Below are 17,519 nucleotides of genomic sequence, written 5' to 3'. Positions count from 1 at the left end.
CCCTGTATTCTACAGTATTATAGTTCATTGGTATGTTTAATTCTAACCTACTCTACTGTACTAAGAAATTCTATGAGGAAATGACAAAGCACTTTTATAAGTCGCTCTGGATAAGAGCGTCTGCTAAATGCCATAAATATAAATACACACACACGTACATACACACACACGCACATACACATAGATAAACAAATACACACACACACACACACACACACACCTTGTACTGGCTGAGAGGGTACTTCTCCAGCAGGTACTCATCACAGCCGCACACCTTGAGGATGTACTGGCCCTGGTACTCCTGCACACACAGACGCAGCTGCTGGGCCGACAGGTGCATGCTACGCGTCTTCTTCCTGATGGCCTCCGCTATCAGCTGCTCAGGCAGGCAGTCATGAGCCATCTTCAGTGTGTACTTCTGCTTGGAGTTCGATGGAGACACCACCACCCAGATGGTGACGATCAAACGACCTGCCATGGGAGGGAGGGAGGGAGGGAGAGAGAGAGAGGTGTTTAACTGAATGAGGGAGAGTACCATGGTGTTTAACTGAATGATCGTTCCACCCACACCCTGGAAGCTCTCTAGAAGATGAAAGTGAAAATAAACTCCACTGTTTCTGAACAGAGAACAGAGGAGAGACTGTGGCCTGGTCTCCTGGGCTCACAGCCACCAGCGTGCTAGTCTGATTCGCTACCACGCCAACACATCAGCACTGAAATCTGGGGCCGTTTATCTCAGTCCACTACTGCTCAGCCTCAAACAGTGCAGGGGGTGACACGCTGATGGAGTCTCTGTATGTGCACTGGGGAAAGAAATATATAGGCAGACAAATGCATCTTAGAGACAACTGTGAGTTCAAGTTCACACGGAACAGAGCAGACAGAGTCTGAGAGAATGTGAACTAGAAAGGGAAACATTAGACAGATAACCCTGAGAAGACAGAAACTCCAGTACCCAGACAGGTGTTTCTGTTGAGTCTGGTACGACACACGCGCACACACACACACACACACACACACACACACACACACACACACACACACACACACACACACACACACACACACAGTAGTATGACTAAAATAAAACTCACTCCTCCAGAAAGCCTAAACAGAGTCCAGTATCTGCCCACCTTTGTCGAGCTTGCAGTAGATGTGCTGTGGTAGCTGGGGGTTGGACTCCACGCTGGGCGGGTACACGTATAGCGCCTGTGTGTGAGCCCCGCCCCCTTCACGCTCCTCCATTGCCTCCCTGCACACGCTCAGGATGCCCCTCCTGAAGTCCTGCACCTCTGGGTCCTTCACCAGCTCAAACTCACAGATAGGCATGCCTATCGCAAAGCCTGAAGAGAAAACATGCTATAGCATGTATACATGCCTACAATAGTCTGAAGACCAAACACTTCAGCACACCTCTATCACAAGATTCATATCAGATGGAAACACACACACACACACACACACTCAGAAACTCAACCTATGGCAAATAGTCTAAACAAAACTTCTGGTAGATATGCAGTTCCAGATAAAGAGAGGTGTGGATAAACATATAAAAGCCCTATTACAAACCTTATTAAAACTGTATTAAAAAACCTTTTAAAACCCTATTAAAACCCCAATAATACCTATTTAAAACCCTATTAAGACCCCTAAAACCTGATCAAAACCCCAATAAACCCTATTAAAAGCCCTATTAAAATACAATTTAAAACCATATTAAAACCCCATTAACACCTATTACAACCCTATTAAGACCCCTATTAAAAACTCCATTAAAAACCCTATTAAAAACTCCATTAAAACCTATTAAAAACCCCATTAAAACCCTATTAAGACTCCTATGACAAACCCTATTAAAACCCCATTAAAACCCTATTAAAAATCTTATTAAATACCCTATTAAAAGCCCTATTAAGACCCCTATTACAAGCCCTCTTAAAACCCCATTAAATCCCTATTAAAAGCCCTATTAAAACCCTATTAAGACTCCTATGACAAACCCTATTAAAACCCCATTAAAACCCTATTAAAAATCTTATTAAATACCCTATTAAAAGCCCTATTAAGACCCCTATTACAAGCCCTCTTAAAACCCCATTAAATCCCTATTAAGACTCCTATGACAAACCCTATTAAAACCCCATTAAAACCCTATTAAAAATCTTATTAAATACCCTATTAAAAGCCCTATTAAGACCCCTATTACAAGCCCTCTTAAAACCCCATTAAATCCCTATTAAAAGCCCTATTTGAAATCCTATTAAAACCATATTAAAACCCTAAAACTGCTTAATCATGCAAGCAGACACATTAATTATTAAAACTGAGCAAAGGTTCATGTGGCAAACATACATACAAACATAAACAAACACACACATACAAACATAAACAGACACACACGCAAACACACACACACCAATTTCACGGTTGAGGATCTTTTCTTCTCGGTTGCCAAGTGGTTCGATGACCTTTAGGATGGGGTGAAACAATCGTAGGTCACACAGCCGCCGCGTCTCATCATAAAACTCCTCCCTCTCTGCCTCCTGGGTCACTCCCACAAAGATGTAGCATGACTCCTCCTAACAGCCAAGAAGAAACATTAGAGAATGTATTATGCTTCACATTAACACCTGCAAGAGCCTGATGAAAACCTGATAAAACAGGAGGTACAATCACACTGGAGCTAACTTCCATCAGACACCAACGGAGAAGCACGCGTGGACTGTAGAAGTGGCATTTACCTGAAGGATGCTGTAGTAGGGGTAATATAGAAGGGCATTTACCTGAAGGATGTTGTAATAGGGGTAATATAGAAGGGCATTTACCTGAAGGATGCTGTAATAGGTGTAATATAGAAGGGCATTTACCTGAAGGATGCTGTAGTAGGGGTAATATAGAAGGGCATTTACCTGAAGGATGCTGTAGTAGGGGTAATATAGAAGGGCATTTACCTGAAGGATGCTGTAGTAGGGGTAATATAGAAGGGCATTTACCTGAAGGATGCTGTAATAGGGGTAATATAGACACTAGCGAGTACTAGAGAACATATTTACCTGAGGTAGGTGATATAAGCGGATCACTTAGGGCAGTATTGGAGTAGTAGTTAGTGAGGTATGTGCCAGATAACAGGTGATAGAGGGGATAGTTAGAGGGATATTTACCTGCAGCAGGTAATAGAAGGGGTAGTTACAGGGGTATTTACCTGCAGCAGGTGGTAGAGGGGGTAGTTACAGGGGTATTTACCTGCAGCAGGTGGTAGAGGGGGTACTTGCGCGCCTCGGTGAAGAGCTGCTGTTTGATGCTGATGAGGGGAGCCTCACGCAGACACTCCAGACTCACCAACATGCCGTTGGGCAGACAGCAGTCCACCAGGATACGGGGCGGCATCAGGTGCAGACCCCATAACTCCCCCGACGATGGTCTGGGCCCCATCCTCACAACCAACACACCCTCACATACATATACTCACTTAGTCTAGGGCAGGAGGGGGGGGGGGGGAGAGAGAGAGAGAGAGAGAGAGAGAGAGAGAGAGAGAGAGAGAGAGAGAGATAGAGAGAGAGAGAGAGTGCTCTTTATATCATTGATCCTGGTGTACAGTAACTATGAACAGTAGGTTACTGATGCCTGTGGCTGATATGGTTTCGATTCACAGCTGGGTCTATGAAAACACTTTCATACAAGACCTGAAGGGTGGCATATTAAAACGCAAGATTTTTTGCCTCCATAATTATAACGCTGGTTGGCTCGTTTGCCTGGTCAGAATGGATAATGAATTAGCTACACACAGGTGGTGAAGTCTACAGTAATCGTAGGATCCGCGTTTCACGGGAATTGATTTCCTCGCCCTGAACTCCACCGTCCTCGCGTGTTTCGCGTTGCCTCGTGTAGTGCGTGTCAGACCACGTGACCCCCACGGAGCGGTCGCACGTGAGAGGAAGTGCCCCGTGCCTCCGACGCAATCCCACGCAGCCCGCAGGCACGCGGACCTGAACGTCCAGAGCGGGCTCGTGCCAGGGAGAAAGTAGGGCACGCGATCCGCCGCAGGCGCACAAACAGCGCGCGCTGTCAGTCGGCTGTCAGTCAAACCGGCGAGACCGGCGCGCGGGATCACACAGGCGGGGCGGAGGTGGACCTCAACCACGGCTAACGGTTCGGCGCGGTAATTCCTAGTGTTGCCGGCGCTGTTACGGGGTAAAATATCATTGTATTGGGGTAATAACGGACGGCAGGATCCCATTTGACCCGCCACATGAAGCACAAAGCAGAGGACACGGAGCAAAACAGAACCAGCGTTTTGTAGTAGCCTGTATATCAACAACTGATGAACATGAACCATACGGTTATAGCTGATTACAGCAGTTATTCCTGCCGTAAACAAACTAAAGCAATAGCCCTAATCCTGTGCGCCGCAGGTTTGGTGTCTGTCGCGTCTACCTGCGTTGGATGAGTCCCAGGAGAGGCTTTCCTAAGGTGTGACTCGCAGTGTCTGAGCTCCCGTCCACACGCCAAAAGCCCCATTCTCTCGCGGACTACATCACACCGTGACGGTTTTGCCGTCCCTCTTCCGGGAAACGCGCGGACAAAGCCTGGACACGCGCGCCTCAGCCTGTCCGGGAAGGCTCCGCAGCCCGCGCGGGCCCCCGTGCCCATGCACCAGCAGTCATGGCGTATTCTGCGTCGTCTTCCCCGGCCTGGAGAGAGCCCGGCGCGCCGGGGTAGCTGTGGTGAAGTGGCGGCGCCGCTAAGCGCAGCTCTGCTGCAGAACAATGCGGCCCTGCGGCAGTGAGCAGACGAGGTGCGCGCACAACTCACTTTAAAGGGGACGCGCACCCGCGCGAACAGAAGCGTTAAGAGACGCGGACTCTTCACTGTTCATCAGCCGCGGGGTCAACAAAACAGGGAACAGCACAACGTTTTAATGCCTATGCCCTGTGCACACATGCCTGCATGCATAATTTACTAATCAGCTCACAATCAATATCTATAGTAATATTAATCATTTACATAAATGTGTGTGTGTGTGTGTGTATAATCCTTTAGGAGTCAATATCTATTTTAAATGTATATTAATTTACTACAGTAAATCAAAGATAAATAAACAGTTTAAGAAGCACAAGCTTTAGGTAAATTAAAATTAAAAATCCTCCTTCAGTCAGCGTGGTCGTATCATGTTTACAGATGACTTTATATATGACGTTATGAGACTAAAAGCCTTGAGTATGGCTCTATTAACACTGAAAGAGCCACCAGACAGAAGCCTCTACATTTCCTGTTGTGATACACAGACCAACTAAAGCAGACATTCATGAGCCAAACAGTGCAATAATTCCACTAGAATACATCAAATACCTCTGAACAGCAGTGCCAATACACTCCAGTGCTGTGACTATTCCAAAGGTCCCCATGTCTCCCTGAATCCTGTGTTACTCCAGGGGAAGAAGTTATTTTAGTTGATGAGGGGGTAACCCCACAACACTGCACTGCAGATGTATCACATTCCCCCACAACACAGAATACAAACGTGTGTGTGTACTGCAGAGCTTGACACCCTTCAAGGCTAACTAAGGCTGTACTTTTTAAGTAATCATTAGGTTCCTCTGTAACTCCCTCTACTTTCTACTTTAAGGACTTTCTCTTCTATAGTTTCCTATTTTTCTTCTGGTTGTTTTCTTGGTTTTATCTTGCATTCTTTGTACGTTCATGTATTTCTGGGGAAACATGCAAATTAGTACTATTTACTGCTAACACAAGAAAATCATAGTATTGCGAAACATTCCGACAACTAGCATTGCTCCCGGTGACGCACATGCTGTGAGCTCACCATTATTGTTATGAGTGCTGGCAAAACACATGTGTTTCAGTCTACAGTCCTGGACTGTTTTTATTGGATGACTGTAATCTTCACCTAACAGCTCAATTAATGAATATGCAACCTGTGTAAAGCTGTTCCAGTGTCTACAGGCTAAAGGATACATTTCCTCACTGTTAGACTGCTGCTAAACGAGTAGTGCAACATAAACAAAATGGCAACATAGCAAGATCAGAAATGTGATTTGGGCAAACAGCTAAATACCTAAAAATACATTAGACAACAGAATCAAAGCCAAAAAATACATTTATCATCTATATTTTTGTCATTTACTTTTTCTACAAAGTCCTTTTAAACAATCCACAATTAGTCTGTAATCCTTATTAGATACTCATTTGTATTAGAAACAATTAGCTTACCACACATCTGAATGTTTCAATATTGTTTATGTTATGTTATGTTTATATATTTTTGGTAATAATCCAGTAAGCAAATATGTCCTCAAGGACTTCCATAAACCTTGAACCCAGATAACCTAGTCAATCCCCAATACATTAAACTACTCGCTTACTGAGCGAAAAATATAACAAACAAATCAAGAGACTGAGTGATATAATGGTAGAGTCAGAGTTAGGCCACAGTGTGATGATGGCAGTTTCAGTTACCTGCTGGAGTGTTGCCTCCCTCCCTCTCTTTCTCTTCTTTAGCTGCTATCCTGGAAGACTGGCTTGGAGAAACACACTGGCATGGTAAGGAGACGTTTCCTCTACAAGTGAAACACTTCTCTAACTCTTCCTCTCTTTCCTGGCTGGGTGAAAACGGTGTCCTGGTGGGCTGGCGTCTCAAGTCGGGGACTTCGCTACACAAGCCCTTTTTCCTAGCTTAAATAATAACTAATAGTTCTGCTTTACCATAACCATGCCATCCTCTGTTTCTGGACACCGTGTCTGTTTACCCTCCTCTCTGTCTTCCTCTTGGACACTGAAACAATAGTCACTTTGGGTCATTTCCTCTCTTCCCCTTTCTTTTCCCGAGATCCCCCCCACACGGGTAAACACACACACACGGGTAAACACGCACACACGGGTAAACACGCACACGGGTAAACACACACACACGGGTAAACATGAACATACACACACAAAAGCAAACATGCACATACACACACACTGGTGTAACACCCTTCTCTACACGGTTAACTAGATGATGTCATTGTGCGACTGACTGGTCCCAAACCTTTGCTGAACGCTGAATGGAAGTTCCTTGTGTGTGAAGTTTGTGTATGTGTGAAATAATTTCTCTTGTCGAGACTAGAGTGACAGTGCTTTGACTAAGCCATTGTTCTGCCTTTTCCTGTTTTTTCTATGTCCATATCTGTCCGTTTAAGAGGAGACACAGAGGAGGGATGAGAGGAGATTTCACGACAGATGAAAAACTAAAACACACTGGCAATGTGAAGGATCACGTCTAAGTCCTTTCCCGACAGCTCTGTCATCCTAATCCCTGCTCTAACTGACCAACGACTCCCTCACTAAACGTGATGTACGCTCTCGCTGACCCAGGACTACATCAAGCTGCCAAAGTGACTCACAGTTAAATAAACAAATCTTGAGGTGATTTCGCAATCTGTCTAACCCCCCACCCCCACCCCGCCAACATCCAACACACACACCCTCCCTTCCTACCAAAACCAGGAAATAACTCAAATTGGTTGATATTAAGAAAAGAAACAAGAAACCAACAACCTCAACAACTCTCAGAATGAACTCCCCCCGCACACAGTGCATGTGCATACAAACCCCTCTTCCTGCCTTATCTTGGGGCTTTGCCAGGGCTGTGGGGTAGAACAGGGTGGGTATGAAACTCCTGATCGCTATGTGTGAGTGAACAGAAACACTCACATGCTCGTGCATGCACTGTTTTAACTTTATTTACATATCAACACATTTAACACTTAAATACAATCACAGCAAATATACTCTGCACTGTAAATCCACTGTCTAAAAATATGTAATAAATGTTATAATATTGTTAATGGTGTTTAAATTAACCATTAAAAACATTAAAAAATTAACTGAGGAACAGTGAAGAACACTGAAGTAAACTGAAGCTGACACTAGTAATTGAAGCTGTTTGTGTAACAACACAACCTAAACCCATCGGGCCAGACAGATGGAGGGTGAAGACTTTCCAGGTTATGCAGCGTTTTCCCGTCCACCATACAGCTGAGTGATCTCTGCTCACACCATCACCTGTCTCCACGCTTACTGGATGACATAACAAGGTTATGGGTCTGTAGGTCTAACACCAGGGAGAAAGTGTGGTAGAGGGGTGGTGTTGTATGATAGAGGGGTGGTGTTGTAATGATAGAGGGGTGGTGTTGTATGATAGAGGGGTGGTGTTGTAATGATAGAGGGGTGGTGTTGTATGATAGAGGGGTGGTGCTGTAATGATAGAGGGGTGGTGTTGTATGATAGAAGGGTGGTGTTGTAATGATAGAGGGGTGGTGTTGTAATGATAGAGGGGTGGTGTTGTGTGGTAGAGGGGTGGTGTTGTAATGATAGAGGGGTGGTGTTGTATGGTAGAGGGGTGGTGTTGTGTGATAGAGGGGTGGTGTTGTATGGTAGAGGGGTGGTGTTGTATGATAGAGGGGTGGTGTTGTATGATAGAGGGGTGGTGTTGTATGATCTACATCTGCATGACCTGAAGAGTTTTAAAAGAAGGTTAAAAATAGATAAACTCAGCAAACTCAGTGTGTGTGTGTGTGTGTGTACACATACATCTCTAGTTCTGGTTAAAGCCATCAACAGCTCTCCACTATGAGCATGAGTAGACCAGCCTCTGTATGTGTGTGTGTGTGTGTGACTTTTTCCCTCAGGTTGTTTTGGTTATTATAGTCACTCTTCCAACAGCATGAGAGAGAAATCACTCTGCTCTTCCTCCTGTCCCTCCTCTTCCTCTTTGCAGTACAGATGCTTTAGCACCTCGTCTCTGCAGGCCAAGATCTTCATATCTGTATCCAGGAAACCACCTTCTTCATCATCATCATCTTCATAATCACACATAGGAGCTGTCTCTTCTTCATCACCAAACTCAAACTCCCATCTCTCTACCTCCACTTGGTTACCCTCCCCTTCTCCACCTTCCTCTCCCTCTCTCTCTAGTCCATCCTCTTCTCTGTGTTCTGCTACTCCACCTTTTTGTTTCCCTTTATAACGTGCAGCCATCTCTTGGGTCGTGATCAGGGTTGTCTCCATGGTGCTCTGGGGCACGGTTTGGTCATGCAGCTCTGCTGTGTCTGAAAGATCATCAGGACACATGTATCTACAGCATATGAAGCTTATCACATCACATATATCTGTAATGCTTTTGCAGGAGCGAGGTGTGAGCCAGAATGCAAATGCAGGAGGCTTTTTAATGAGCAAGGAAAACAAAAGGGGAGGCTAACGTAAACGCTAAACATACGTGAGACACAGGGAAAGCGCTTAGGCAAACTAACACATGAAATACGCAGGCGGTAAAACAAACACGACGACAGAGATAGCGACAACAAACCTGAACATAACCAAAGAAGCCAAACAACTACAACAACCGACAAACTGGAATACAAAACACAGGGCTTAAATAATAGAGACAGATAATTACTAACCAGACACAGGTGAACATAATGAAACGCAAAAAACAACACAATTACTGGAAAAGAGGAACATGTGAAAGCAATGACTGGTGCAGAGAAAATGAAACTAAGGAATGGAACAACAAGTAAACACAACACAACACAGAAACCACGGAAACGGATGCCAGGAGGATAGCCAATCGTGACATTATCAGACGTTTCACATGTGTAATATCACACCCATCATGTTTCAAGCTTGTCATATCACATACGTCACATTTCATACGTGTCATATCACCTACGTTTCACGCATAACACACCGCCTTTTTCAGGCATGTCACATAACACACGTTTCATGTATGTCATATCACACGCATCACGTTTCGTGCATGTCATATCACACACATTGCACGTGACATACGTGTCACCCTGTAGTATTCTCTTCTCCACCACGGACAGGAGCACAAACTCCTGTAACAGCTATATGACGACTCACTGGAGAGCACCTATCACTCCATTAAGCCTCTGGTCAGGCACAGAGAGTCAGAATGCAGTCAGGAGTTTCCCACCACACACTGAGAGCTTCTGCCGAAACTCACACCCGGCGTGAAGGAAACAGACTAAATTCATACACCACACATGCTACTGTCCCCGCAGGCAGCAGACGTGGGACGAGACTCTCTGAGTGTCAAAATGAAAACCTGCAGTTTGTCTAGCTGACAGTGTCTGACTGGTTCTAACAACTGAAGGCTTGTGTGTAGTAGGTTGAAGTCGCACCTGTTTTCTTGGTGGGTTTATCCTTTTTTGGCAAACAAAATGATGGTGTGGGAGGCTTCTTCTCTTCTTTCACCATTATAGGATCCGCCACAGCTAAGCAGAAGACAGACAAACCCGAGGGGGAAGCAGAGGGAGTCAGTGTAACTGCCAGTGGGGGTGTGCTGCACGCTCTCCTTTGCCTCCCTCCAGCCTGACATTCTAACCTTCCTGTCTCGCACGCTCTCGTTTCTTTTTCATCTCCAGGATCTTCTTCAGTCTCTTCTGCTTCTTTTGCTCACTCATCACTCCTTCTTTCTCTCCTTTCCTCTCATGTCCCTTCTTCATTCTGCTCTTCTCTCTCTCTCGCTCAGAGAGTGATGCTAAAGGTGAAAGGTCACCTCTGATTAGTTTATTTAACTCGTTCCCAGGTTTTCACAGGACAGGAACGCATGCAGAAGGTACTCGTGTTTCTCTTACAAATGCAAAATCAGTCCATAACCTCCTGCATAATTTATTATTTTCAAGTAAAAAATGTGTGAGAAGTAATGCATGTTTCAATGAGTAAGAGCTTCTTGTCTTTTGTGTGTGTTTGTGTATATAGTTCCACTGAGGTGCTTATGCAACAGAAATATATTTGACTGTTTCTCACATTTCCCACCACATCTCCCTTCTCTTCTCTTCAGCCATCTCCTCTGCTTTTCAGGGTGTACATCCTGCAATACACACATACACACACACACACACGGACACACACACACTCACGCACGCACGCGTACACACGCGCGCACAGGCACGCACACGCACACACACACATCCAAAACAACTTACAATTATGACTGAACACAACTTACAGTGTATCTGTATTTTATTCATTAGGGCTGCACATAAGAGTGTATCTGACCTCATCACTACAGTATTCTCTGCTGTTTCCAGTCTTTCCACCAAACAGACTCAAAAATTCTGCAGAAGCAAAACAAAAAACATCCTCAAACATTTGCACACACCCACATGCTCACTGACACACACACTGACATAGAGTCATCATTAAAATATAAGCCACCCACCTGGATGTGTGTGGTTCTAAATACCTACATTACTTGTGTATATATGAACGTGTATGTAATTAGCATTTGCTTGTGTATGTATGAATGTAGTTTATTATGGTTTGTGTAGACATGAAAGTGTTTAAATGTGATTTGTATGTATGTATACATGGGTGAGTGTGAGTGTGTGTGTATGTGTGTGTATATATGTCTGAGTGTGTGTGTGTGTGTATATGTGTGTGTGAGTGAGTGTGTGTGTGTGAGTGTGTGTATGTGTGTGTGTATATATGTCTGAGTGTGTGTAAATGTGTGTGTGAGTGTGTGTGTGTGTATATGTCTGAGTGTGTGTGTGTGTGTCTAAGTGTGTGTGTGTGTAAGTGTGTGTGTGTGTATATATGTCTGTGTGTGTGTGTGTGTATATGTGCGTGTGAGTGAGTGAGTGTGTGTGAGTGTGTATATGTGTGTGTGAGTGAGTGTGTGTGTGAGTGTGTGTATGTGTGTGTGTATATATGTCTGAGTGTGTGTATATGTGTGTGTGAGTGTGTGTGTGTATATGTCTGAGTGTGTGTGTGTGTGTCTAAGTGTGTGTGTGTCTAAGTGTGTGTGTGTGTGCGTGAACCTGCAATGTCACTGTCCTCCTCTGAGCTCTCTCTTTCTGAAACATACCGAGTCCAGAATCCAAAGCTGACCAACCGCCTCTGACAGAGGGAAAGAAGGGGAGTGAAACACAGACTTAAAACTCAATGTCTTTGCCTCCCTCTAGTGGCTGGTCTGAGGAATACATCTCTAATTAGACCATTGCAGGGAACTGTGAAGAACTTGTATTTTGTAGGTTTGTTTGTAGGTGTGTCTGTAGTCATGTTTGTAGGAGTGTCTATAGTTGTTTGTAGTTTTGTCTGTAGGTGTGTTTGTAGTTGTTTGTAGGTGTCTAGTTGTGTCTGTAGGTGTGATTGTAGCTCTTTGTAGGTGTGTTTGTAGTTGTATCTGTAGGTGTGTCTGTAGTTGTGTGTAGGTGAGTCTGTAGTTGTGTTTATAGTTGTGTTTGTAGGTGTGTCTGTAGTTGTGTTTGCAGTGTGCACCTTCAGGGGCAGTTTTAGGGCTTGCTTGGAAATGCGGACAGCATCTTTCAGTTTCTTCTTCAGATGTTGCTGCCTCAACATCTAACACACACACACACACACACACACACACACACACAATAAAATCACTGCTACTCTATAACATCAAATAGACAAATGCCTAATTTAAAGTGTGTGTGTGTGTGTATACATTGAAAGCATCTTCCTCTGACAGATCTGCATAGTCCTTCACTCTGGTGCAGGGAACCCAGGCACGGCAAACAGGATCTCCCAAATATGTCACATGACACCTGTACTGCAAAACACACACACACAAGCAAATTTACATTCACAATTATTTATGTCATCAGTAGCAGAAGGTGTGTATGTGCGTGCGTGTGTGATTCCTACTGGAGTGAGGTCGGACTCCTTGCGGAATTCCAGGTAATGGTTTGAGTCTGGGTCTCTTTCTATGACTGCTGGCCACCTGCACACAGATCATCATCATCATCAGACTGGCCCAGTCTGCAACATCATCACCACTACCATCATCATCATCATCATCATCATCATCATCATCATCATCATCACCATCATCATCATTACCAGACTGGCCCAGTCTGCAACATCATCACCACTACCATCATCATCATCATCATCATCATCATCAGACTGGCCCAGTCTACATCATCACCACTACCATCATCATCACCATCATCTTCATAATCATCATCATCAGACTGGCCCAGTCTGCAACATCATCACCACTACCATCATCATCACCATCATTATCACCATCACCACCATCATCATCATCATCAGACTGGCCCAGTCTGCAACATCATCACCACTACCATCATCATCATCATCATCATCAGACTGGCCCAGTCTGCAACATCATCACCACTACCATCATCATCACCATCACCATCATCATCATCATCATCATCACCATCACCACCACCATCATCATCATCAGACTGGCCCAGTCTGCAACATCATCACCACTACCATCATCATCACCATCATCTTCATCATCATCACCATCATCATCATCACCAGACTGGCCCAGTCTGCAACATCATCACCATCATCATCATCGGATCGGCCCAGTTTTGTGCAATCTGAATTTCACACACCAGACTAAATCTGCAGTGTGTTTGTGTGTGTTTACCAGGGATATCCACTCTGCTGGACCCAGACCAGTGATCCAGGAACCAGGTGGCAAAAGAAGTGTTCCTCTTCACGAACATGCACGGTCTCCTCTGGGGATAAACAACTGCTGAAACGTGGGTCTGCATCACACACACACGTACACACACACACACACACACACACACACAGAGTTCGTTTTGAGTCTTGTAATCAATTTGAGGTGTTACAAGGAAGTGATGAGAGCAAAATGCACGCCACGTAAAGGAAATGTGTGCGTGTGGGGGGGGGGGGGGGTAAACATGTAGATGAATGTTTACACACACACACACACACACACAAAGTTACACATGTGTACCTGAGTTTTGGTCACAGATCCAGTCATCAGGCAAAACTGAAGGATCAACATCCTCACTGATTCTTCTCCATTTACCACATTCAGCCCTGCTACACTGTACCCACAGCACATCTACACACACACACACACACACACACACACACACACACACACACACACAGAGTGGTCTATTGATGAAAGAGTTGATTAGACAGCTGATTCTCCTTGTCAGAAGCTGATATATATGATATATGTCAGACTTCTGTTCTCTCATTAACTGCGTGTGTTGAACTACATTGTACATGCCAACAGTAGTTTGTTGTAAAGGAGCTTTAGTGTGAAATATTGATCTCTGAGTGTGTTGTGACCCCATACATTTACTATGCTCCTATTTTGAGGCCTACTAATCACGCCAGTGAAAAAGGTCATGTGATCAGGGGTATGTCAAAGGTCAGTGTGTTAGGTCCATAGTGACCACTGCTGAACCCCAGGCTACAGTCGGGCCAGAATATGTTCACACTCCTAAAAGCACACCTGTGCAAAGCAGCAGTCACACACGCTAATGTTGGCCACAAGGTAATACACAGAATATGTATCAGACACAGAGTTTCATCACTCTGAGGGGCCAAAACTGGTTTACGTCATCAAACTCCCTGCTTACGACAGTAAACACACTCATGTCATACTTACTGATGTTCACCAATTCTATTATTATAAGTCTATTACGTCCTATCACATCCATGCTACAGATCAGACATCTTATAATACAGACAGGCACTGACTATAAGTGGGATTGTAACATCCTGACTGACACTCACATTGATGGAGGTCAGTGCTCCTCTCCTCCACGTGCAACATTTCTTTCTGCCTCTCTATCTTGCTCCCTCTTTCCTGTTTGCCTTGGAGTGACGGAGCCGCGCTGCTCTCCTCCCCTCCCCCTCCCTTCCTCTCTGCTCTGTAATGTTCAGCACAGCAGTGAGTGAGAAACACTGCTGGGGATGGTGAAGGCACATGAATCGGAGCCAATCGCTCCCACCTTAACCTGTGTGCCTCTAACCAGAGGGCCTTAAACAAGCTGCCACAGGGATGAGATAGTGAGCAGCAACGGGGGACCTCAATGGGGCCGAGGAAGAGAGAGAAGTGGTGGGATAAAGGGGGAGGTGAGAGAAACATATACCTGCATGTCTCCAGCTCTAAACGCGCATGCATTAGTTCCACCTCAGTCAGCATGGCCTTAGCATCCTCTAAACACACACACACAGAGTTGAAGCATATGAATTAAAGTGTGAAAATGTGAGAGATCTAAAGGAAGCAGAAAGCAAGTTGGTAAGAGAGATGGAAACAGACGTGTGAGAATGTTGTTAACTCACTCATTAGATTCAGTGTGGAAGACTCCAACACACTCTCAAATATCTTGTCATATTGTGTGTCTGTCAACAGCTGGGCCTGTACACAAAACAGCCAAAACACACACAGACACAGAATCACTTACTACAACAGAAACAGAAAAATCTGTTGCACTGAAATATTACATGTTTTCAGTAATAAGAGATCTGGTTGAATTGACTGATCACTGTTAGCCCCTTACTTTACCACACGTAGTACATGCATACAAAATACATGTACATATGGCTGGACCTGACATGGCTGTCCGTGGGTGTCCATCAAAGATAAAGATTTTGAAATTTAGTTTTAAAATATAATATAAACAGAAACATTAGTGTTTGTATTATAATGAATCATGTTATGTTATAATGTGTCATGTTGTATTATAATAAATGATGTTGTTATAATGTGTCATGTCGTGTTATAATGTGTCATGTTGTGTTATAATGAATCATGTTGTGTTATAATGTGTCATGTGTTATAATGTGTTATGTTGTGTTGTGTGTCATGTTGTGTTATGATGTGTCATGTTGTGTTATAATGAGTCACATTGTGTTATAGTGAATCATGTTGTTATGTGTTATGTTGCATTATAATGAATTATGTTGTTATAATGACTCATGTTGTGTTATGTGTCATGTTGTGTTATGTGTCATGTTGTATTATAATGTCATGTTGTTATGTATCGTGTTGTGTGTCATGTTGTATTATGTCATGTTGTGTTATAATGTGTCATGTGTTATAATGTGTCATGTTGTGTTGTGTGTCATGTTGTGTTATAATGTGTCATGTTGTATTATAATGTGTCATGTTGTATTATGTGTCATGTGTTATGTGTCATGTTGTGCTGTGTGTCATGTTATGTGTCATGTTGTGTTATAATGTGTCATGTTGTATTATAATGTGTCATGTTGTATTATAATGTCATGTTGTGTTATAATGTGTCATGTTGTTATAATGTGTCATGTGGTATTATAATGTGTCATGTTGTGTTATAATGTGTCATGTTGTATTATAATGTGTCATGTTGTGTTATGTGTCGTGTTATGTGTCATGTTGTGTGTCATGTTATGTGTCATGTTGTGTTATAATGTGTCATGTTGTATTATAATGTCATGTTGTGTTATAATGTGTCATGTTGTTATAATGTGTCATGTGGTATTATAATGTGTCATGTTGTGTTACGTGTTCTGTTGCTGTACCTTGGCTCCTCCCTCTCTGTTTTCTCTGCCTTTCTTCATAACCTGACCATTCTCTCTCTTTTTGGTCCTTTTTTCATTCTTCTGCACATCCTCCATTTTACCACTTTTGTCATTCCTGGTCTTCTTTGATTTTGCTCTCTCTTTTCCTACTGCCACCCTGTTGTGTGAGTCTGTCCCTTGCCCTTTAACTCTGTTCTTTGGCTTTTGCTTCTTCACTTCCGCCCCTGTCTCCCGTCCTGCGTCCGTTCTTTTGGGCAGCACTTCTTCCTCTCTCCTCTTCAGAGTTACGGTTTGGCTCATCCCTTCTTTCTCACTCTGTACCACGGCTCCCACATTTCCCAACACCATCCCCCCTGTATTTCTCTCTCCTGGTGTTGGGGCATTACTCAGCCTGGCCCGCGCCTGGGCCCTCCTTTTACCTGGCCCTGCTGCAGTTTTCCTGGCACTCACTTCTTTCCTCACCTCCATCTTGTCCTCCTCATTCATCTTGTCTTCACCTGTCTTACCTGCTCGTGCTATGGGGGGAGCAAACCTTGGCTTTTCCCTGGTAACTGAAACATAAGGCGTGCACACACATACACACACACACACACACACACACACACCCCCCAAATAACCTGACAGGCCAGTAAATGTAGTGAATTTACTGTGAATGCTTTAAAATATCTCAATTCTAATGTATTATAAAACCCATGTGCGATATATGTGTAATTCTAGTTATATATATATTCCTAAAGACTGAGAAGTAACCGTAGCTACACTCGCTAGCCAAGTAAACACGAACAGTGAAGACTCGTAGCGGGTCATTAGTTAAATTAGCTACGCTAGCTAGCGAAGCTTTCTAGAACATTCGCTACAGTTGCTAACTGGCTAATAGACGTTTGAAAGAAGGCCAAACTTTTCCTCACCGTCCTTTGCGTCCATTCTTCCAACTGTAAGTAATGTTTGAATGCGTAACGGAAGATAACTGTTTATTATAAACGCAAATGAAATACAAGGATTTTAGTTTCTCAGCTAAGATTTAGTTTCAACTGCACACCTTCAACTCCACACAAGCGGCCAGCGAGCTTTCTTCGCGCGTGGAGGTGAAGGTGTGCCGTTGAAACTAAACTGATGGGTTTGTTTGACCAGGCTGAGCAGTTGTTTTTGTTTTATTCTAT

At 43.9% G+C, this 17,519-nt stretch overlaps 2 protein-coding genes and 1 long non-coding RNA gene across 10 annotated transcripts in view; 1 reads left to right on the top strand and 2 right to left on the bottom strand.

Moving 5' to 3' along the window:
• LOC113569123 (phosphatidylinositol 4,5-bisphosphate 3-kinase catalytic subunit alpha isoform) overlaps positions 1–6,615 on the bottom strand; it is a 27,066-nt gene extending 20,451 nt beyond the window's left edge. For 4 of the 7 annotated variants that reach the window (XM_035521630.2, XM_081704935.1, XM_081704936.1 and 1 more), the window contains exons 1-5: positions 6,475–6,615; positions 3,244–3,474; positions 2,417–2,579; positions 1,134–1,343; positions 221–471 (exon numbers count right to left, since the gene is read on the bottom strand). In XM_035521630.2, the coding sequence (XP_035377523.1) occupies positions 221–471; positions 1,134–1,343; positions 2,417–2,579; positions 3,244–3,432 (813 nt within the window). In that variant the 5' untranslated portion in view covers positions 3,433–3,474; positions 6,475–6,615. Of the gene's footprint in view, positions 1–220; positions 472–1,133; positions 1,344–2,416; positions 2,580–3,243; positions 3,475–4,434; positions 4,574–5,349; positions 5,419–6,474 lie in introns of those variants that run through there. The other 3 variants (XM_035521629.2, XM_081704934.1, XM_035521631.2) reach the window with 3 other exon arrangements.
• The window catches only part of LOC118240628 (uncharacterized), a 27,898-nt gene extending 19,672 nt beyond the window's left edge, over positions 1–8,226 (top strand). For both annotated transcript variants that reach the window (XR_014119271.1, XR_014119272.1), the window contains one exon: positions 7,197–8,226. This is a non-coding gene — a long non-coding RNA (uncharacterized LOC118240628). The remainder of the gene's footprint in view (positions 1–7,196) is intronic.
• A 179-nt stretch (positions 8,227–8,405) lies between these two features.
• On the bottom strand, positions 8,406–16,845 carry LOC145652985 (uncharacterized). The gene is made up of 11 exons (XM_081704847.1): positions 16,360–16,845; positions 15,142–15,217; positions 14,949–15,015; positions 13,793–13,959; positions 13,457–13,577; positions 12,694–12,769; positions 12,494–12,598; positions 12,304–12,384; positions 11,844–11,922; positions 10,203–10,448; positions 8,406–9,107 (listed from the first exon to the last, which is right to left on the bottom strand). Exons 1-11 carry the CDS (start codon positions 16,843–16,845, stop codon positions 8,707–8,709), a joined length of 1,905 nt encoding a protein of 634 aa, XP_081560973.1. The 3' UTR covers positions 8,406–8,706.
• Positions 16,846–17,519: the final 674 nt, after the last annotated feature.

Source organism: Electrophorus electricus, chromosome 21, assembly GCF_041902795.1.
Source record: "Electrophorus electricus isolate QZ-2024a chromosome 21, ASM4190279v1, whole genome shotgun sequence".
Taxonomy (NCBI): Eukaryota; Metazoa; Chordata; class Actinopteri; order Gymnotiformes; family Gymnotidae; genus Electrophorus; species Electrophorus electricus.
This window is presented reverse-complemented; position numbering and strand designations above follow the sequence as displayed.